Source organism: Oxyura jamaicensis, chromosome 7, assembly GCF_011077185.1.
Source record: "Oxyura jamaicensis isolate SHBP4307 breed ruddy duck chromosome 7, BPBGC_Ojam_1.0, whole genome shotgun sequence".
Classification (NCBI taxonomy): domain Eukaryota; kingdom Metazoa; phylum Chordata; class Aves; order Anseriformes; family Anatidae; genus Oxyura; species Oxyura jamaicensis.
The window spans coordinates 16,644,286-16,667,599 of NC_048899.1; the positions used below are offsets into that span (position 1 = coordinate 16,644,286).

Consider the following 23,314-nt stretch of genomic DNA (forward strand, 5'->3'; position numbering starts at 1 on the left):
TAACTGCTCTTTCTGAGAAGAAACGCCTCCTCATTTCCAACCCAAACCTCTCCTGGCACAACTTGAGGCCATTCCCTCTAGTCCTATCACTAGTTCCCTGTGAGAAGAGGCCAACCCCCAGCTCCCCACAACTTCCTTTTAGATAGTTGTAGAGAGCAATAAGGTCTCCCCTGATTCTCCTCTTCTCCAGACTAAACAACCACAGCAGAGAACAGTCATCTTGTCTGCTTCAGCAAGATACCCTTCTTTAAGGAAGTAAGGGTAAAGGACAGTTACAGCATATTCAGGAAATCCAAGAGCTTTCTTTCCCCATCTCCCATTTTAAAGGAGCAGTAATATATCAGGAAGTGAAAAGGTAGTAAAAGGACAAAAATCACAATGAAGAATAAGTTTCCCAGATGGCCTAACTGCCTAGATAACTTAAGGCTTGACATATCCACAAAGGATCAGCTGAAGATGGAACTGCACTTTAGGAAGGGAAAAAACAAACAATAAAGCCACACAATTAAAGACAAGCAGCAGCTTACATTATTCTGTAAGCAAAACTTCAGAAAGACTTATGGGAATGACTGCAGATACTTCCCAAAGTTAATACAAGCCAACAGTCATCTGAATGTTAAACAAATGTTCCTATGTCATAAAAAAAAGTATCAGTTAAAGGACAAACTAATATTCCCAGTATGGACTGACAAGAAATACAGAGAAAGACTCCTTGGCCAGTAACTCTCAAGTGTTGTTTGGTACAACACTCCAGCTCACATCCCCAGTATACAATCAAGCTGCCTGAAGTATAGGTATGGAATCACCTCCAAACTATAAACACCAGACACCTTCAGCTCACGCACTTTCTCTTCTAAGCCACACTTCAGCTCTGACCAAGGGCTCTGCAGTGCTCACATTGAGGAGACTGGGTGAAGGGCAAGCACGTTCCCAGTGCTGCACAGCTATCCTCACCTGGCAGCACAGCACACTCACATCACAGCAAAGCCCCAGAGGATGCCACTCAAGAAACAATGTAGCTGACTGTCAGTGTTTTTGTATACCCCACCAGAAAACACATAAAGAAAAGAATCCTCACAGCAAACATGCAAACAAAGAATATGAGCTGTAAGCACATGGCCTAAGTCTGCTTCTTAGGGCAGCTGTTGACAGGTACAGGGACCAGAGGAATCAAGTGACAAGCAGGGACTAGTGAGAACACTAATGGCATAGGCAAGGAAAGTCCAATCTCAGGTAGGTGTTACCTAACCAGCAAAGTCTGCTGGCATGACATTAACATAGGAAAGCATTAAACAATTCTGAAACAGAATGTCATTTTTTAGTCAGCAGCTAGATGACTGGAACGCTGCTCTGTGTTCTGAAGCCACTGCAGTAAGTCCTCAAACCAGTTCAAGTGCATTGTCAAATGACTTGAGTAGAGAAAAGCAGAGTAAAACAAAGCAACTTTAAGATCTCCTCACACAAAAAGTGATACCCTCACCTGGAACATGGGCTTCCATCTTGGACTCACCATCTCAAGCATGATGAAGGAGAAACAGAAAGGGTCCAAATAATGGTAATGTGAGTGATTAGATGCATAGAAAGACATTTGAAGGGTTAATAAAGATTATAGCTACTGAGAGGGAATATAGGAGTTCAAGCAAATACTAAGTTGTGCTATCTGTACTATAGATCTATAACAAAAAATGGATCTAAAGTCAAGGTAGAATATGACTATATCAAAAAATGTATTGAACTTACGACCGAAAAAAACATCCTCACTAAACCCTATTATACTTCAAAAGCTACTTAGTTTTATTGATTAAAAGTTTGAAGTTATATTTAAAACAATAGGCAACATATCCTTAACTACTCCAGCATAAGTAAAGTGTGCCATCTAATGTTACTGTCTGAATACAAAGGGAACACATATAGCTAACTTTAAAATCATGTTGCCTAGCTGTTTTAACTCTTCAAAATTAGTTCATTTATTATACATCTGTTGCACACATATACCTGAGGTATTCACACTTCATTTCAACCAAAAGAGTGTCAACTCTGCTTACTACACCATAAAGTTGACTATGCTAAGTTTAATAATGTCAGTAAGAAGTCTTAAGATATTTAAAGCTCACCATGTCACATTTCGTCAATACCCCAAACATTTTCTTTCAAGCTTTAAAACTTTTTCAAAACGTTAATGCAGATACACATAAGACTAACAACAACAACAACACACACTGCTCCTGTCTAAGTGCTTGATACATTCTTCTTTTTCGCTTTTAGGTTTATGGGATTTATTTTTTTGAAATTAAAATATCCTTCTGGAAAAAAGAAGCTTATTTTTAGCCTTGCAGGAAAACAACATCATTCATTCTGATTTCAGAAGTATTACCTGAAGGTTGTTATTCTATTTTTAAAATATGGATATATTTAATCTGGAACTTTTCTATACCTACGAATTATGTTTCAGGAGATGGTGAATCTCCAGTTTGAGCACCAATGAAAACGGCTTTTATTTAACTCATCTCACAACTGAAGAGGAATTAAAAGCCACTTTTACCTCAACACATAACCTAATCACTCGGTTTTTGAAAGATTTCTGCCTAAAAAAAACTCATCTCCTAATTATATCCAAATAAAAGAAAAAAACGTCAGTTACACCAAGCTTCTTGAAAACCAAGTAGTCATCTTTACTGTCTAGCTACAATTAACAATTTTCTCAATTGAATTTATAACCCTTTCTCTACTGAATATAAATAGGAGCACGTTCCATAGACCAGCATTTTCTCCATTTGAACTGCATTACATTTATTTAAAGTTGCAATTAAAGGGTTTTTCACTAAAAATGTTTATAGCATGCAGGAGTAGAGCAGGAAGGAAAAAGAAAATGACAAGAGTGAGCATTTTGTCACAGCCATACCATGCTTTCTGACATTGCAGGACTGATTAGTCATACAGCGCTGACTTGCCTCTCACTTCAGAAACCCTTTAGGTACACAATCACTAGGGTATAACCCACTCTACACAACTGTGACTTAGATGTATGCTTCTAGTACATGAATAAAAGCCTTTTCTATCAACAATGCATGCTTCCATGTGAACAAGAGGCAACAAAATGCATCAATTTTGAACATACCACTCAATTCCTGCCGATTTGCTCGGGTACTGTCAAGTTGAGACCAAAGCTGCCTGACTTCTTCTTGTGACTGAGTCTTGAATTCCTCATGCATGATACGAAGTTTTTCCAGCTATGAAGAACAAGATAATTTTGTTCTAATTAATTATTATCATGCAACATAGACAGTTCGGTCAGGACAAGGTGGAAACATTAGTGACAACCAGATTCTCAGATCCTGACCCAGGTTACCAGAGATACTGAGTAGTACTTAACTGTTAGACCTACTCCTCTAACAGCGGGTTTTGTTCCTGATGTTGTATTTATCATCGCTAGCAAGAATCCAATATTAGCTAGATAAGAAACTTAGGAACCAAAACATCAAGTACATTGATACAAAAAGAGTGGCACCAAATTGCAGAACAGCAGTTGCGTTCAGAAGATTATGAATCACTATTAAAGACCCATAGTATTTACCTATTTTATCAATGTGCTTTGTATTTCCTTTAAAACCCCTAAATACAAACAAGTTACCTAAATGATGAGTATATAGTTTATTTTTGTGACACACAGACACAGAGTAATCAACCATTCAAAGCTGAGAAGTTCTATTACCTCCTTCTGAAGATTCTGTTCTTTTTCTTGGCTTTTCATCTTTATATCTTCTAGGAGTTGGTTATGTTCAGTCTGCAGCTGTTCATGTAACTTTGTGATGGCCAACTGGTGTTGTTTCTCAAGATCTATACATTTTACTATAATTAAAAAGAAATTCTGTTACATCACCATCCTGGGTGCTGAATAACCTATGTAACCATTTTATGATGAAAATAAAAATGCATATGTCCAGACCAGAATGCTGGCTTATGACATTTCCTACAGGATTCACAGCCATAGGAGTCAGTACTTCCAGATCATTACAAAAATCTTGAAAAATAAAAGGTTTCAAAGTCTAACATTTCTACACAGAGCTACCTAGTTTTCTATATCACACACTTAATTAAGAGGTAACCAGAAGTAGTACCAGAGAGATGAGCATCTGCTCTCTGTATATATAAACAAGCACCTTGAACTAGAAGCACGTTTACTTGGAAAAGGAAATCAAACATTTCTTCATGGCCTTCAAACACAGAATCCCTCCTACAACAACACTCAGCATCAAGAAGTAGAAGAGATCACCAGGAAGGACTACAACAATTCATGCCAAAGGTGTTCTTTCTGAGCTCTGAGCACTCTCTGAACCCTATAAACTTGCTATTACCTCATTCAGTCAACAAATGTTTATCTGCCCAGGATGAACCTGCAGTGAACTGATGGACATTTCAGCCACATGCTTCAAGAGATGCAAGTTATCCTCATACAACAAACTTTACAGATATGGGTTAATCTACCAGCCAATTCACAGTGACTAGTAAAGTCAGTGCAGCCTGGGAAGTACGACCCTTTTTTTTTTTTTAAACAAAGATGTCCTCACAGCAGCCAAAGGCCATCCCAACACAGTGAAAGCATCTGGCCCACTGCACCCAGGAAAGGCTACCCTTCACTTCTCAAACCTCGTATTACTGTTTGTCAGCTGGCACCAGAATTCCAGTACTTTTAACACAGTATTTCTGTTTATTTGAGGAGAGTATTATTTCCCACCTATCTCATCAACATAGCATCTTGGAGGCTAGGCAACCTGACTAGGTATCTCTCTCCACTTCATGGCACACTGTATCTTGTGGGTCCTTTTCATGCCATCACTGCTAGCAAGGCTGACACTATGACAGTCAACCACTACTCTGACAACTGTTTCAGATTTTCAAGCCCAACAAAAGCTCTTCAGAGGTGTATCTCTGATCTGCACCTCAGCAAAAGATGCACACAACTAGGTACTCATCTTGAACCTCATTTTTCAAGGTAATGAAAATTCCAATTGCAGTATTCTTAAAAGGTGTCACTTCAAGAATAGTATTTCAAAAAAATACCATTCCATCAAATTTTAACTACTGAGAATCCAAACACAAAATGTTTTAGTCAGAAGAAGCTTCTATTAATAGACATCTTGATTAATTCAGTAACTGTCAAAACTGGCTTTCATCTGTTAGCAAAACTGCATGTCCCTTTAATACTTCCAAAGGGAGAGTCCATCTCATACTCCATACAAGTCAAAATGCAACAGGAAAGTGGGCTTCAAACAACATTTTTCATTTAGGTCCTATTTTCAAGACAGTCTCAAGCCATCAACCTAATTTTGAAGTAATACATTAATATATTTTATATTTGCTTTTTATATTGGTTCTGAAATACTTAGCTTTCCTATTGTTCAATAAAGAAAAGCACTTCCCAGACCATGGCACTTACATTCAGACTGTTCCTTCTCAAGAGAAAGAAGCCCCAGCTCTGCTTTGACCTTTTCTAATTCCATTTCCAGAGTTTTCTGCAGTTCTGCCATTTCAGTCTGATGTTTTTCAGAGAGCTCTTCACACACGTTTTCTAAACGCACCTCAGACTCTAATTCCCAGTCTCTTTTGATAGTCTAAGAGAGCAAGATATGAGCATTGTTAAAGCAAACACATTTTTTTCCCCCTCTATTTGATTTTTTAAAATAAATATGTAGTAGAGGCAGGACTTCTTCCAGCTCTAGTTTAGTGAAAGAAGTTCTGTTTTTTCTTGTATAAGAACAGAGTTTATACCTCTAATATCTGGATATGTTTCTCTTCCATTTCCATTTCTATTTTCTTTCTTTGATCAACTGTGAAATAAAATACTATTTATTAATAAATGTACATAAAATATCTTAAATGACAAGCAGAAATATAGGTGAAATAGAAATTTTCAACATGAAACTCAGGGCTTGAGTAGTAGGCATGCAGCAGCATAAGGTGCTGGGCTCTATCTAAAGCCGTTATCTAAATCTACTGTTATGTTATATCCCAGTAAGTCACTTCCATTTTAGAAAATGATAGATAGCAGTTATAACTGCTAAGACAAGTCTGGAGGTTAAAGTCAGATTAATTAGCGAAGTCGGCTTAGCAAAGCAAAATCTACCTAAGTTTAAGAGATATGAACCACCTCCTTTATTACTAACCATATTTATTAAAATGCATATCAATGTCATTTTAGTTGTCAGCATTTCACTGCAAAACATTCAAGCATTAGAATCATCTGTACCTCCAGAGACATGACTAAAGAATTAGCAGGCAACAGCAAATAGGAACCTCTTTTCAAATGTCTTTTAAAAGTACCTAGGAAACAGAACTGAAGTCAGATGCTATTATCTGTTGCATTATCAATGACACCTTCCCAACTCCTCACAAGATTCTTCCCAACTTCTGGCTCAGAACCTTTCTTGGTCTGTAAGAACTCTGGAAAGTGCTATCCGTCCCCTCCTCACAGCTGCAAAGTACTGTTGCCTTATCTTAAGGCATTACTTCAAGTTTCTCAGTGAGAAATTAGATCCTAGAAACTGAGATGGTACCAGCTACCCAGACAATGGTCAAGTAGAAGACAAAATTTTATCTATTTTAAAAGATAAGTGTGTCACAGCACTCAAATGAGTTGGGGTCATGCCCAATCACCACCTCCCTGAAAATTTCCTCTATCCTTCCACGTAACAGCATCCACAATTCTCTCCTCTCTCCTGCCTCATCTGATTCTGGACTTTCCTCAGTCCCTGCATTCAAGCACTCTGAAGCAGTTACATTCCTATCAAGTTACAGCACCAAAATGTAAATAAACAGCACTGATCCTGAGAACTATGCCCAGACCTCTTCCTATTCCCAAATTCCGCCATACCATCAGTTCACTGTATTACTGGTAATTGCAAATGCCTTTCTATTCTTGAGTCAAAAATACAGCCCCAAAACATCATCCCCCTCTCAGGGAAGGACAACTTTTCCTAAAAACTCTTTCCTAAACTTTCTTCAGTAAAATTGCTGCAGGCCTCATCATTCTTCAGAAATTCCTTAAGCCCTGTCATACAGTTCAGAAATTTTCTTCTGATCTGGGAGGGGGTAAAAAAGTCTCAAAAATCCCCCGACCACCATCAGCAGGTCCTCAGTTCTAATAGTTGCACCATTCCTCTTGGTCATGTCAAAATAGAATCTGATATCATATATATCACAAAAAAATATCTGGCTTCAAGTTCTCACTAAGCCTTTCAGTTCCTTTCCAACTCTTTTCTCCTACTCTTGAAACATAAAAGCATGCAAGCCAGGAAGAATTTTCTATCTTGTTGGTAACATAGTAGCTAATGTTGACTTAGGGCAATAAAAACCCTTAAAAAAAAAAACATATAGGATAAGAGCTCTACACTTTGCACCGATTAAATTCTTTGGGAGAGCTCTGTCTAATGCTTCCTAAAACCCTAAACCCAACTAGTTCAGTATACCTTTTTTTTTTTTTATTCAGAGATAGTAACAAAACACCCATGTAGTTGAAGAAAAATTAAGGTTAGGTCTGGACATCTTCATTTTTGAATATAAGATGTAATTGTGCACATGCAAGCCTAACCACTGCCCCTAAGCAAGGCAATGCCAGCGTTCAGTCAAAAGGCCAGCTCTACACCCTGATAGGAAAGAATAATACTGATTGGATTTCAATTTTAATACCTAGTTCTTGCTGATACTTTGACTTAAGGTCTTCTTTTTCCTTCAAGCACTGTTCTTTAATCTTCTCCCACTCCAGCTGATGTCGGCTTTGTAGAATTGCTACTTCCTGAGCACGCTTATCATTGAGCATCTCCCGTAGCTCCACAAGTGCAGTTTCCTTTTCTTTTCTCAAGTTAGACTGAGTAAGCTCAAGCTGAGAGGTGTGCATATTATTTAAGCTTAGGCGTAAAGCTTCCAATTCAAGACTGTGCAGTGTCTGTAATGGAGAAGAAAAAGCATGTCCCTCTCTTGTTCACTGTTTTCATCACTAGCTTCAGTTTGAATTGCTTTCAACTACTAATACATCTAAGTTTTGCTTTCCTGTAGTTGAAAAATGTTTCTTCACGGCAGGGACAGAACCCCAGAATAAACTGACTTTTATTACAGATTTACAAATTATTTTCAGTGTAAAGTAGGTGGTTTTCCTTACCTACCTCTTAAATTCATCACCAACCAAACACCTTGCATCTGTCCATTTCTTCACAATTTCTTCACACAAGCACACCACATCCCTTCATTGTCTATTACTAAATTCCTCTTATTTGCTATTGCATATAAAATGGTTCAAAGCAAAGTTCTAAAGTGGTATTGGAAAAGTGGAAATTAATTTCACCAGAAGTATTAAACATCCATCAGTTAGAAATGGCAGCTAAAACAGGCTGACAACTTTCCAGTTCCTGGATAAACTAAATAGTATACCATTATCTTGTAATTAGACTTAGGACTAGACATACTCTTACCATTTCTACTTTGCATTTAGTCGAAGTGTTCAAGAGCCCAGTAAATACTTAAGGGGAAGTCAGGTTTACATACCTCATTTAAACACAGAAGTAATACAAATTACATTAATGGGATATATATATATATATTTTATAAACTTGTTAAACTTACCAAGACATGAAAAATAACTGTTTTGTCTTTTTTTTTTTAAGCCATTAATTGAAGCATCTGATTTCCTTTGAAATTAATGTCAATACACAATAGCAGTGATGATGATCCTGGGGAGCTCTTTCAGAACATATCAACTATTGTCCACCAAAGAAACATTCATCATTCATTTTCAGCATTTCATAAAATAGCATACACAGAGACGACAAAATAAATCAAGGAGCCTTCTCTTTGCAACAAATACAGTGATTACTGTGTTTCTTTATTCTACCTGTGACTGGAGCTGGGCTTGCTCAATCTCTGCTTTGTGTGTGGCTGCCATTTGTTGCTGAAGTTCATCCAACAGGTGTTGCTGTTCTCTATTTAATGAAGCACGGAGCTCCTCCATTTCCTCTTCATGCTTAGTAATTAGTTCAGAGATTTCACGTTCATGCTCTCGTTCATGTACCTACACAGAACACTCAGATAAAAGGTTTTTCTTCAAAACAGTGTTTGTTAGTCCCACTAAAAAGTTACCCGGTCAAAATTTTCCCTTCCCCAAAACCCCAAATCAAAGACAACATAGAAAAACAGTTATAAATATTTTGGAGGTGGAAAAATCTATTATCAACAAACAATGCAAGTTTATTTTTCTGAAATAAGACTGATTACACCATTTACCTTTTTTATTAAAGCAAGCTGTTCTTTTCTTTCTTCCTCCAACTTCTGCTGCTTTTCAACTTTATCTTTTATTTCATTATTTAATTCTTCTATCTGAAAACAGGGATACAAACATTTGCAGTGAGTACTTTAAGTATTCTGAAACCCAAGAACTGCCATTATTGGTGTTGCCTACCTCCTTCTTGTGTGTCAAACTCACTTTAGTTAATTCCACAAGGTGCTGAGACTCCATTTTATCAATTTCCTCTTTGTAATGTCTCACCATCTCAGATTGTGCCTCCTGCACAGCTTGTGCAGACTGAAAGGACTCCTGCAAGCGATATTCAAGCTCCCTCTGAACCTTCTTCAAATGAGCTATTTCTTCAATTAGCTGGCTTTCTTTCACATTGTATTCAGTACTTTTTGCCTCTATTTCAGCATTAAGTTTATTAATTTCTGCATTATTCAAGTTCAACTTGTCCTCATATCCCAATCTTTCACGCTCCCGTACCTCTTTGAGGTTTTGCACTTCAGTATTAAGTTCATGTATGTTTTTCTCAAGATCTGCTATAACATTAGCATTTGCTGCTGAAGCATTCTCTGCTTTTATTAGATCTTTCTCCATAGATGATAATCTCTCAGCCAACACTGTTTTTTCCTTCAATAAGAGCGCTAAATTTTGTTCTTTGTTACTGATTTCAGCTTTGAGCAGATCCTGTTCTTTTAGCAATGACTCTTCAAGTACAGCTTTCTGACCAAGCAGCTCTGTTATTGTCAGATTTTTAGCCTTCTGAGCATCAAGCTGGGTCTGCATTTGATCCCTTTGACTTTGCAGAACAGCCAATTGACGTCCAAAAAGAGACTGTACTTCACTTGTTACAGAATCAGAAGCTGTTTTCTGCTCTTGTACTTCTTTGACTAATTGTTCCTGAGTTCGCAGCTGCACCATCAACATTTCTCTTTCTTCCTGGAGGTCTCTCAGGATTTGTTGCCAGGTAGAGGATTTTGATGTTTGTGTTAAAAGCTCCACAGCATGGTAAGGTTGGCCTCCATTCTCGCCCTGCTGATTTATTAAGTGGCTTATTTTGTTTTCAAGTTCTTTCTCCTTCTCTGTTTTCTGAAGAAGTTGCTTTTCACAACAGACCCGTGCTTCACGTTCTTTATTCAGTTCCACATGCATAAGAGAGAGCTCAGCTATTACTTTTTTCCATTTTCCAGCAGCTTCTTGGATCTCCCGATGAGATTTTTTCAAGGCTGACTCCTTTTCATGAAGCTGTTTGGTTAGCTTGTTTAGTAGACAGATGTGTGAAGCACTCTCATCATCCTTTACAACATCACAGTTACTTAGTTTGTCTTGCTGCAGGGAGCCAACTGGCAAAAATGAAATGAAGTCCTCTACTTCCACCTCTGTTTTTTCAAAAGTCTCTTGAGCCAAACTCCTATGACATGTTTTTTCATCAAGACCAAAGTTTAATAGAGGAGGTTTAAAATCCATGCTGGGTTCTAAAAGCACATTACTGTCTGATCTACTACTGGCTAACCTACTGCATCTATCTTCTTCAATGGCATAACCTTCAGAACTGTATGACACATATGACTGCTCTGGTATTTCTGTAGAGACGAGATATTTAGCCAACATGTCTTCATCAGTGAAAAACCCAGGTTCTGACAATTGTTCTTCAGACAGGTAAACTCCTGCATTACTTTCATTTTCTTCGATCCTTGAACTCATTATTTCTTTTGATTCACCTCTTGATGAGTCTACTTCCAGTTCACACTGGAACTCTAGTTCTTCAGGAACAAACTCTTCTTCACCTTTGAACTGACATGATTTATTCAGTATCTCTTCAGGTATTGGAGCTGTAGAGAGTGAAGCATCTGGTAAAATGTGTTTTTCCTTCAACATCAGGTTTTTATTGGAGACAATCTCTTCATTATACTCTTGCCTTGCATCTGCACTGTTTCCAGCCTCAAAAAAATGCTTTTTATGTAATTCCTGGGTGCGTGAATCCAGTTCCTGAATCTCTTCATTCAAGTGCTGTTTTTCTAGTTTATATTGCTGGGCTTCCTTGACCTGCTCTTCCGCCTCAGAAAGACGAGACTTAAGAATATCAATTAACATTTTGTATTGAACCTCAGTTTCAGTCTTCTCTCTCTGGAATTTTTCCTGCTGGTTTTCAAGTTTCTTCCTCAGATTTTCTTTATGAATTTCAGACTCATGAAGACTGTTATTTAAGTCAATTATTATGCTGTTCAAATTCTGAATGTGTTCTTCAGAATTCAGAGCAGAGAGTTCTTTTTTTAACTGTTCAAGGTCATTTTTATATTTTAAAATCATTTGTTCTTCATATGACTGCTTGGTTTCTGCCATCTCTTTTCTGTGGCATTTCTCTAGCTCAGCCCTCAAGTTCTCCAACTGTCTGCAAATATCCTTTTCATGATGCATTTTCAGTTCTTCAGTACATTGCTGTTCTTTCATTTTTAATAACATTATTTCATTTTTTAATTCTGTTATTTCTGAGTCCCGGAGAGAAAGAGTATGTTGTAATACAGACAAGTTAAATCTTTCTGATGTTAGTGGATCCTGAAGATTTTTAATGTGTTGTTCTTTTTCTCCCATGCTTTCATATAGCTGCTGCATTGTATCTTTCATACCCTCTTCCATTAGAGCAAGCAGATTTTCCTTATCTTTGGTATTCTTAAAAATAAAATACATGAAACGTGATGTTTTACTTTCCTTAAGCCTCCTGTTTTTCATGTCTCTTCACAAATAATATTTACCCTTAAGTGCATAGAGCATCGTTGGCCTAGGCAATATGATTTTTTAAGCATATCCTTCACCATGGGAAGCACTACTGAAACACTGATCAGTGTGGTAATATCAACTTTTCCATGGAATAACAAATAATATGCCACTGACTCCAGAGAGAAAGGAAGACTGTCTGAAATTCTGTATATTCTGAATAAAAATGAGTAAAATAATAAGTACTGCAGACACCTCTTCATCTCACATCCATTTGCACACAGAAAACACCTTCTACCGGAGAAACAGGCCAAAGAATAGCCATGTCAAATTTTGACTCATCTTTGACTTAAAAATCTAAGACTTCTACCTATAGCATGGCTGATTGTGCGCTTAAAGGAAAGCAGACCTTCTAAGATGCTCCTTTAATATACAATAGCAACCATAATCCCTATAAATTTGGTTCTAAAGACAGACTTGTTCTGTCCCATGACCATACCACTTCAGCATTTCAGAATTACCACCAAATTTGAAACATATATTATAAGGTGGCAGAACTTTACAACTTTATTTATTTTCCTGAAATGTTTACATGAACATACTCTCTCCAGGTTTCCTCTCTTTTGTATCTGAAACTAACATGATTACAGATACAGTTAAAACACATATCAGAATAAAAGTAACTGTTCAAATACAACAGTAAAGTTATTACATGCTTATACAGCAACCTTCATCCCCTTGAAGCCTCTGCCAATTACCTTCCCAAATGTCAGTTCAGTAATCCTATTTCTGACCGCAATTTCTTATTATACAGCAGTTGAGTAACAGAGTTAAAGACATCTCTTCTGTTGTGGAAACAGATGGAGTAATTTCAATATTGAAGCAAGTTTTGAAGAGACAGAATTGAATTCTCATTTCTTACAAAAAAATGAAATTGTGAACAGCTATTTTGCCTTATCTGAATATCACTATCTTCAGAAGAATAGTTTTAATTACAGGCTAAAGCATAGTTTCAGTCCGAAGCAAACATACTAGCTCATGCACAAATGAAATGTTCATTACAGGTTCTTCCTCCAAATAGAACCATCGTGGCTTATACAACTGAAGCAAAAACCTGACTGACTAGAGCTATTAATTATAAAAGAACTTCAAGCAGTTTTACCTTCTGAGAAGACTCAAGCTGTGCCTCTAGGTCCTGTGCTCTCTGACACAGCATCTCCAAGTGTACATTTTGTTCTTTAAGGTGGTTTTGAAACAAGGACATCTGCTGCTGGGCTTCTAATACCTCTTTCTTCCCAGGGCTTTTACTCTTTAGCATCTCATTAACCTGAGCACATATAAATGTTCTGACTGTGAGTACATATTATATCAACTCCTACACTAATCTCACTGCATGCATAAAATATACCATATTCATTTAATATTGATCTACTGTCTCTTTCACTCTCAATGGATAAGAAACTTCCTAAAAAGTCAGTAGTATTTCAAACATAACTGGTGTCTAAAAACTGTTATAATGTTAAATTGTTAAATAATTGATCTCTACGAAGCTCCCAAAATGAGACAGGACTTCCAATAGACTGGACATTCTGTTAAGACAATGAACAAAACTAACGCTTTTTTCCAGACTATGTAACAACTCAATACTAAAGGGTTTTTCTACTTCCCAACTCCCCCAAAATGAAAGTAAAATGTTTACCACCACCACGCTCTTAAAGTCTGAGGGTAAAATACAAAGCGTTTTTTAAAAATAAATGCATTCTAAAAGCTTTGCTAATACCAATAAAATATCAATATATTCAAGACAGAACTAATATTTTCACTTTTTACAAAAATTGACACGATTCCATGAACAATTTGCACCATATTAGTAGCCTTTACTTCAAGTATGTCTGAATTGCTATTTAGAGGCATTATTATTGTATTTCAGCAGCTTACGGAGGAAATCCAAAGTTACCTATGGAACAGTTTTCACCATTACTGAATATTTTGTCAATACCATTTAGAACTGTACACAAAAAACAGTATTTTTTGTTCTTTTCCAAAGTTAGAATTTTATTTAGCAGAGGAATTATTTCTATTGGCATATACTACAAGCCTCCAGAGAGGACAAGCATTCAGGCATTAATAGAGTAGCCACTGAACATCATTAAAAAAAAGCAGATGAAATGACATATGTCATTTCATCCAGGGTCTCAGTTTCACAATCAACTCCTTGCACAGAAGCTGGTTCCTATGCATCAAGGGACTACATCAACAATCTTCAAATTATTTTATATCTCCCTCTTTGAAGCAATGCACATTAATTACCTCAACGTAAGTTTCTGTATTACAGCTCAGCTGTTACAGTCATTTCTCTCTATACATTATACAGCCACACAGAGCTTTCTTCAACAAAGGCAAGGTAAACTGGTCACATTGTTACAGCAACTGTTGTGTACAGATCCCAAACCAAAAGTATTATGGAAAATTCCCTATCAGGTACTAAACAGAGGGACAGGAGTAAGTGGAAAATATGGATGTCTCCAGGAGTTCTCTCCAGCAACTGGAAAAAAAAACCACCACAACCATAACTCTGCCTTGCCCTGAAATCATTTTCACTGCTGCATCACAAACTGAACTATGAAGAGGTATCTAATAAGCTTAGAATGTTTTGTGTGTTTAAATTCTAAATCTGTTCCCTCTCCTTCCCCTTGCCTTTGTAAGGAAGCTAAAATTAGAGAAGGAGCATACCTGATGTAACTGAAGTTGTAAGTCATGGATCTGCTCAGCTACATGTGAAGCCTCTTCTTGTAGGTCATTTTGATCCTTCTTTGCCTGTTGAAGGCAGCTTGTTAGTTTCCTTATGACTTCATTTTGCTCTCGAACAGTTGTTTCCTAAGTGAGTCACAAGAAATACACTTTTAAAATTAAAATATTCTTAGCAGATTATGAACTGAGTGAGTTTGCCTAAAGCAAAGCTGTTAGAATCCATTGTTAGATGGAACTTTTAATAAGTTCACAACATAGGATCAGGAATATTTTTGTTAAAACATAACACAAGTGACAAAAGAGAAACCTTCCACTGATCTCAAAGAGATACAGAAGCTAACTAAATCTCATTCGTTTTTTAAGCAAATGGCAGGATACCATCACGAAAAAACATTTTTACGTGGAAATTTTGCAGCTTATATTGATGATGTAAAAGCAATTAAGTTTGTCTTCCACAGGCTGTAATAAATTTACTTAATACCCCCCAATTTTTTTCCTACGCCAGCTCTTCAGCCATGCAAGAGAAAGCTAATGAGATGGGATACATTAACAAAAACTTTTGGTAATCACATCAATCTTTTCAAGGTGTTTCCTCCCCAAAAGGAAACATCCTTGTTTCCCAATCCTAGAAAAAGGAAAAAAACACAAAGGAGAAAATTATTCTTTGGATGCACCTCATAACTTACCTTTACACAAAAAAGCTAGAGAGAGGGAATTTAAAATATCTTCTTATATATTTTTGGAGAGGGAAAGATCTATGTCAGTTAATAAAATTTACCTTATCCTACTTAATCGCTTGTCCATACTAAAAAGTACACCCCTCAAAAAGCACCAGAAAAAACACAAAATCAAGCATAATGATCTTGGTCATCTCAGCAGAAAAAAGGGGGAAGAGGGAGGTCTGCCACCCACATGAATATTTTAAAAGGAGACTAGCTGCATCTACTACGTGGTTTTCAGGTATATATCCACAGGAACACTGATACTTCAGTAAGCTCCTTTTAAATAGTTTGAAGAATACTTTGTTTTGTTCTTGTTTTTCCACCATTTGAAAGCATGACCTTGATATGTGTGTTTTTAACATCAGTACTTACAAAAATATAAGCTCTATGCTTTTACATTAAGCCCCAAGTCAATTAATGATTAATGCTACTTTCCTTGGTGATTCTTGCAAGTGTTTTCTGTAAAGGTTCACTCCTCAATACAGCAAGAGAAAAATTAATAAAAAAGGAAACATCCAAATTCTTCCGCTCAGAAATATTTATCTAAGCATTTCAACAAAATCTCTCAAAATAAAACTACTTCAAATTTAATTTTATCAACACGTCATACAAATAATACAAAGGCCTGGACACCGATTACACTAACTGATGAAGAGAAAATATAAGTATTGATTTTGGCAACACATGCTAACAAGGTGAAGTACTTTTCAATAAAAAAATAACGCTAGGGGTTTTGTGTCCTACATAATTTTTAAATTATAGTTATACTAACCCCATAGTCTAATTCTATGAAACATACCTGGAGCTGCATAGAGTCTCTCTGCTGGGTAAGCTGTTCCTGTAGTTCATCCATTTGTGCAGTGAGCCTTTCAACTGCTTCCTGTTTCTCCAGAAGCCTGTTCTCTAACTCAGCTATTTTAGTTTGACACATCTTAGCATCAAGCTCACTGCATTCTGGTGCAGAATTTATTGTAACTTTCTTCATAAAAGAAAATAAATATGTTTTTATTCACCAAAACAATATGCCATTTCTGTTTTATGACAATTCTGGCTATAAATTCAGATGCAAGCTTAAATTCTGGGCAAATTCTATTTTAAAAACAAATCAACATTTAAATTTCGTATTTAACAAAAAATGTTTAAGTTCATGAAATTTTATTTCAAAGGATTTATTTTAATTCTTTAAAATTTCAAATATTTTTTTTCCATAGGTAACATTTTCACAAGATAAAGGGTAGAAGAGTTGTGATACTACAGAGCCAAACTGTGGCAAAGTGCCATGTTGGCTTCTAACAGCAAACCAAAAATTGAGTACAAAGAAGAAATTGCTACAGTTAACCCTGTGGCTTCTTAAGAGCACTATCATTACAATCCTATTGTAAGAGACAGCACCTTGCACTTAAGATTTATTTATTTTTGTTTTTATTGTATGAAACAATGAAAGAATAAGCCTAGTTTTAAATTAAAAACATCATTCAAATTCATCCAGACAAGTCCTATGATTTCAGTACACTTTTCTTACCAACCAATTTCACAACTAGTACACATGTGCATATAAACAACAGCTTTAAATTGTAAAATGGCATTTGATAACAATGCTCAGTATCTATATATACACAGCACTTTAGTAACCAGTTATACTCTTCTTTTAGATACATATCAGCACCTTTTACTTAATGTACAAAAAGAATCCACACTTACTTCAGCAGCATGATCATTCACTGCATCATGGATGGACATATCAGCACTCCTCTGGTAAACAAACAAATAAATACCAGATCACAGATGTTTTAAAGGTACATAAGGAAAAGCAGAATTATTTTGGAAACACCCTAAGCACAAACGAGAACGGTCCACACTGCAAGACAACACATAAATGACATAGAGATTGACTTAAACATTTATCTGGATGATCACCAATGGTCAAATCAATGAAATAAATGCAGAAATTTTATAATTATTATGAATGACTAATAAAAAATTAGGACTAAATCTCACCATTGAAACTCAATGTTTTATCTCCTGCTTTTGTGGCCCATAAATACAGTTGATCACTCTTTAATCTACCACTAAATATTAGTAAGTTAATTGACAGAATGAGTTAAGAAATATGAAACTCGGTTACAAAAGCAATACTATTTTCTGATGCATATCCTTATTGTAGCATGGTATCTTCAAAGACATTAAACTATCACCAAACTCATCCATAAGTCATAATAAAATGATTTTAGCACTATTTAGAAAAGGGAGCCAATAGCCCTGCTTTTATGTTGAATCAGCACCAAGTCTCCACTGACCACTGTCTACATCACCTAGAAAGCAATTCCATTTACTTTATAAGCAGGGTATTATGACAGAAGCTTTTTAGTAGCAATAGGATTTTTGTTTTAAATTTAAGTTCCCATGAATTTAACAAGAGCACTGCTGCTAACGCTACAGTTAAGTGACAAAAATACTGCAAGCTCTTTTTCTAATGCTGACAGCTTAGCATGTAGTTTCATAAAAGCTTTTCTAATTCTTGTGATACATATAAGATATCCTCAACGCACTAGGGATACTGTCACAACAGAAAGGATAATAAACAAAATGGTATTCTCCATTGTTTCAGGTTTCCATATATCCTAGTTGGATGCTACTGTTGTACGTTGTGAAAATACATCAAGCTGCTTTTTATGCAGAATGCACTGCCCCCCCAAACACACTTTGCTTAGAGAAAAAGCTTTGCATAGAGGAAGTGCTGAAAAACACTCAAACTACCGTCTAAGTAAAATCTCAGACTGAGATGGATACAATTTGTGGTAGCCACAAGCTGAATTGTAGCTGTTGAGGCTTGTGAAAGTCAGTCAGCCATTTCCGAAGCAAGAAATTCCTATTAAAAAATACAGTTCAAAACTACATTTTTATTATAAGATGAAAAAGCTACGTGACTATCCATGGCTGACAAAAAACATGCTTGTGAGCTGAAGCAAGAAAGCAACTGCTTAATTCAAACAGATGAGTAAACCTATTAGTAGACAACTGCTCATCTCAAGCTATATCACAGGCTATATATTTCCACATTTACTAGCATGCCTACAGCACTACCTCTAGCAGCTTATCTGTTCAAACATCCTCAAATATATCAGGCATAAGCACAGTTATCTTTTAAACAGATTTGTCAGAGAATGTAATGTCTATGCTGGCTCTGCATTATTACAGTAACTGATAAGAACATGCTGCAACAAATCTATTTTTTTCAGAATAGGGTAAGCACATTTGAGACAGCAAAGCGATATGTAACCAAGTATTATAAGGTCCTGGCACTTTTGCTCATCTACCATGAACTTCAGACTAAATTTGCCATTTCATGGAATCACACCCACAGAATCAAAAATCTGCCCAAAGAGAAATTCAAGGCAGCAAGAGATGAAAGACCTCAGTTTATCAGGTAAACAACCAACAGCTCCTTGACAATACCTGTCCATCCCAAAAATGGGAGATGTCTGGATGAGATTCAATTAGCGAAAAAAAGGTGTTTTGTTTTTTTTCCAGTTATTTATATCACTTTAAGAGAATTAACTATTACAAAAGGAAAAGGTCATTTTCCTTACTTCTCAATAGCAGCCAGCTGACAGTGCCAGAGAGCTAATACCCAGTTAAGCAGAACAATCATCTGGAATACTTGCTGTCTGCAGGTGGAGTGAAGTGAAACACGAGAAATACTAACATTTACCTCTGTTTCTGTTGTTGTCTCTAGGAGGTTGGTGTCTGCAGCCTTATTCTCTATACTATTACCAACATCTGGAGAGTCACAGCCTTGGGCCACTAGTGCGTGCTCTTCCTGCGGAACGTCATACGTGTGGACAGACGAGCCCTTCCTCTTCGCCGTCTTTTTCTGCGACTGCGCGATGTCACCTTTTGTTTTTCGTTGTCTGAAGTAAGCAAACTGTGCAGAAAAGATTGGAACAGGTAGAGGGAGAGGTAAGTGAGAAAAAGGTAGCAGGACCACAAGATTAATGCACTCATGGGTGACACTAGCTTGATAAAATATATACATGTGCAGAAAACCTGCTTTATCTCCCTACTTACTACACATTCAGAATATACCGAGTAACTGTGCAATTAATCAAGAAATCTCACACTAGTACTAAAGACTCATTTCAACATAGGAATCAGATTTTACTCTGTGAAGCTTAATGTGTCAACGACAATTCAGAATTACAGCAGGACAGATTAGTAAAGGAACCAGTTGTTAATATACTAGTATCATCAGGAAAATAAAAAAGAACGGTCTTTCTGCAAGACAGGCAAAACCAATAACCCCCTAGAAATGCATTAAACAGATCTTTGCGAGCATAAGCGTTACGACTAAAATTAATGGAAGTCAAGTCCTCATGCTCCTTCCCTGCCACCCCCTTAAGTGAATACAGCAACATTTCCCAGAAAGAACGCAGACTATAGTACATAAATAGAAAATTAATTAAGCCAGGTCATTTTAATTTCTTCTGTTGAAGAATCAGATGTTCTACTTTATCAGACTATCACAGCTCTGTGAAGCACCAGGGACTTGCAAACAATGTCACTGACAGAATTTATTACCTAACTTTCCTTAGCACCTTAAACAGCTTAAAAAGGATTATCGTATTTTCAACTCCAGTATTATGTTTAGGCAGCATTTCCAAGTAGCATCTCCCTCACAGCATAAATCCAGGCATCCTTCTCATAGGGAACAAGCCTTCCCCAAGGTTATTGACTACACTGGTAACATATCCTTGTGATGAGATAGAACAGATAACGAAAATGACAACAGGATGTAAGTTCTCACAACTGCAAAGTTCTACTTGCAATATCTGAGAGAATCCAGTTTCCTAGCTTGGTTTTCCTGTAATACAGCAACACTGCAGAAAAATCTTGCCCCTTTCTTTGGCTCACATTCTTTCTCCTTACACCCATGCCAATTTCATTACAGAAACTTCTGTCTGACAGTTTAGCTACTCAGCAGATACACAGTACCTACACTCTGCAAATATGCATTTTATGCAGATATGAAAGACACCAGTTTCTCACAAGCATTTATGTACAAACATTTTTTTAATGATTAAATCCTGTAGACTATTACATAAAGCTGTAATGAGACAAATACGATTTGCTGAAGTCAGGCGTTAACTCTATCACTTACTGATGGCACTGTATGTGAAAAATAGCTACTGCACTAATTAAGCTGATAACACAGGAAAATGGGACAGGAGGAAACCTGCAGAATAACAAAGTAGAGGAAGCTGCTGAAGGAGAAAAAAGGGAAAACAGGAGTAAAACGCATAGAAAATATGAGAAACAAAAGGCATAGAGGGTTCTCATTCTAGAAAGGAATCAATGATTTAATGAAGCAAGACCAAGAAAGATATTTGACACTAAAAAAATAAGATTTACCATGACTGAACATCCATACAAGTACAAATTTTTAAATGCACATCTCAAAAAAACAAACAAAAAAGAAAATTATTTTGTCAAATTCTTATATATTAAAAAAAAAAGAAAGAAAAATAAGCATTATGCAAGAATTACCAACTACTCCAAGATTCCTGGTAACTACTGGATTTATTATCCCATGAAAGTGTCTGGAGTCAAATTGCAGATTTATGGAATCACTGGGTGAGGAAAAGCAACCTTCAGGGCGTTACCAGGTTTCCAAAGCCTTTAATAAGCTACATGAATTTAAGTGTCATTACACAAATTTAAATGTCATCAGATAATACACAATCAAGTGACATGAATTAGCCCATATGAAGAAAGCAGTTAACACTGATTCTTCGTCCATTACAGTGAGATCCCGTCATGCCCCTTTTGATCGACCTGACCCTCAGTTTGCTTTGTAGCAGCAAATACAGAGGTGCGACCTCTACTTTTAGCCAGGACTTAGTAAACCAACGTTGCACCAACAGCACTGCCCATTACAGTATCCAAAGCAGCTCTCAGCACAGAAGTGGCCTTTTCACAGCTACTGATAGATTCAAACTTCACTTCACTTCCACTGGTCAGCTGCTGGTCTTAAGTCGCTTAAAAACAGCAACCACATGGCGCTTCTGGACTGGTACAGCCACATGAACATCCTGGCACTACAACAGGCCCAGAAGGCTTTATTTCCCCCTTTGATGAACTGCTATGGTGACATCCATCCACCAGAACATCCGAAGCTGACTAACACCAGTGGCACAGGCCAGCATACAGGAAAGCTGCAGCAAATGGAACGCAGCTCAGCTCTCCCCAGCCTACTGGGAACAACATTTACTCTTTGACTTACTGCTTTACACATTTCAGAAATCAGTACCAAAAGAGCAGAAAACCACATCAGCACCCAAATAGGAACAGATTATTCAAACACCCACCTCTTAGATACAGTAAACATAAGCAAGTGCTCTTGGACAAAACCAAGAAATAATTTCTAAGAATCTCAAACTGACGAAACAGGAAGACTTCCTGGAAAACTTGCACTCCTTGTTGAGCTCCTACCATGTACAATGCAGAAACAGAAGAAACATCTCACACAAGGTATGACACATGCAGCTCTGTAACCAGATGTACAGCAGGCCAACACGCATATTAGCTAACTTGAGAAGAGAGGGAAAAAAAGCACAATCTTTTGTTTGTTGGGGTGGGATTTTTTTGTAACATTTCTCAATTACTACCATGACCATCAGTATTACATATATGAAAAATGAAAATTTGAAAAACCTGATGCAGTAGCTGCCAAATGTCAATTTCTAATTAATATAGAAGTTGAGTTTGTTTTTATTATTTGGCGGCAGTTTCAAATATATTTCAATAATGGAGTTTTTATCCCTACATGAAAAAGAATAACACAGTCACTGTTAAAGAGAAAAACATACACATTATAGCCCTTTCCCAAGTCATTATTTAGCAGTCCAAGACCTATGGATGAGAAAAACAACATACTAAACAATTGACACCTCCAGATTCAAGCAGTATCAGACATGGTTAGCGTGACCACATTGTTGTAGCAACCTGCCTTGTAGTAACCAGATGCCTGCAATGCATGACAAGCCTCACGCTCCTGTCCCATGCAGCAACACAGCGAGATGATTCAGGAAGCTGAGCTGGACGAACAATGCATGATGCTGTTTTGGACCACAGGTGGAATTGCCTTAGGTGGCTGTAGGCCTTCACCACAGGAAGAAAATACTGCATCTAGTCACTTCCAAAGTAGTATTTGCATTCATAAGGAGGACAACACAAAGAAGAAAACTAAAGATGTTTCCCTACTGATTTCTTCAAGAATACAAGCTATCCAAAGGAAGTTTTTGAAACAAGTTACAGTCCAGCAGCCAACCTACACACCAACACGACCAAATACTACTGTGGGCATAAGAACATGAGAAGGACCACTGAATAAGACCAAATGTCTATCTTATATTGGGCTAAATACTAGAAGAGAAGTTAGCTCTTCAACTTCAGGCATGCAAGTAAAGACATAAAAACAGGGCAAACACATACGCATGCGCTAGAAACTAGATGAGCATACCAGGGAATCTATAGCTCGCAGTTGCCTTCCTACGCCAAAACAGAGTATCTTTGTGTTTAACAAGCCCCAATAAATATTTCTTCTATTAATTTGTCCAGGTGTTGTATCACTTTTTTTTTTTTTTTGGAAAATCTACTGCCCACAGTCTGCTAGGTAAAGAAGGGATCTCTGTGACATTTTAGTAAGCAAAGGAAGCACTACACCCATCTCTGCCTTTCTACACTTCTACATTCTTTCCTCTTCTCTTAGCATAGGTTGCCATAAAGCAGCAGCATTGATGGAGCTGCCAGGGACAAAGCTGCTAGTGACTTTTGTTTTTAAATGGTA

At 36.9% G+C, this 23,314-nt stretch overlaps 1 protein-coding gene across 14 annotated transcripts in view; it reads right to left on the reverse strand.

The window, feature by feature from the left end:
- The window catches only part of PCNT (pericentrin), a 95,214-nt gene that overhangs the window by 71,030 nt on the left and 870 nt on the right, over positions 1 to 23,314 (reverse strand). For 6 of the 14 annotated variants that reach the window (XR_004752207.1, XM_035331071.1, XM_035331073.1 and 3 more), the window contains exons 2-15: positions 19,181 to 19,393; positions 17,170 to 17,220; positions 16,268 to 16,447; positions 14,729 to 14,872; positions 13,158 to 13,322; positions 9,449 to 11,950; positions 9,274 to 9,366; positions 8,885 to 9,061; positions 7,687 to 7,942; positions 5,770 to 5,828; positions 5,438 to 5,612; positions 3,713 to 3,849; positions 3,119 to 3,230; positions 1,475 to 1,513 (exon numbers count right to left, since the gene is read on the reverse strand). Coding sequence is in view for 13 of the 14 variants with exons in the window: in XM_035331071.1 (XP_035186962.1) it covers positions 1,475 to 1,513; positions 3,119 to 3,230; positions 3,713 to 3,849; positions 5,438 to 5,612; positions 5,770 to 5,828; positions 7,687 to 7,942; positions 8,885 to 9,061; positions 9,274 to 9,366; positions 9,449 to 11,950; positions 13,158 to 13,322; positions 14,729 to 14,872; positions 16,268 to 16,447; positions 17,170 to 17,220; positions 19,181 to 19,393 (4,303 nt within the window). In the remaining variant the exon portion in view is untranslated. The remainder of the gene's footprint in view (positions 1 to 1,474; positions 1,514 to 3,118; positions 3,231 to 3,712; positions 3,850 to 5,437; positions 5,613 to 5,769; positions 5,829 to 7,686; positions 7,943 to 8,884; positions 9,062 to 9,273; positions 9,367 to 9,448; positions 11,951 to 13,157; positions 13,323 to 14,728; positions 14,873 to 16,267; positions 16,448 to 17,169; positions 17,221 to 19,180; positions 19,394 to 23,314) is intronic. The other 8 variants (XM_035331075.1, XM_035331082.1, XM_035331081.1 and 5 more) reach the window with 6 other exon arrangements.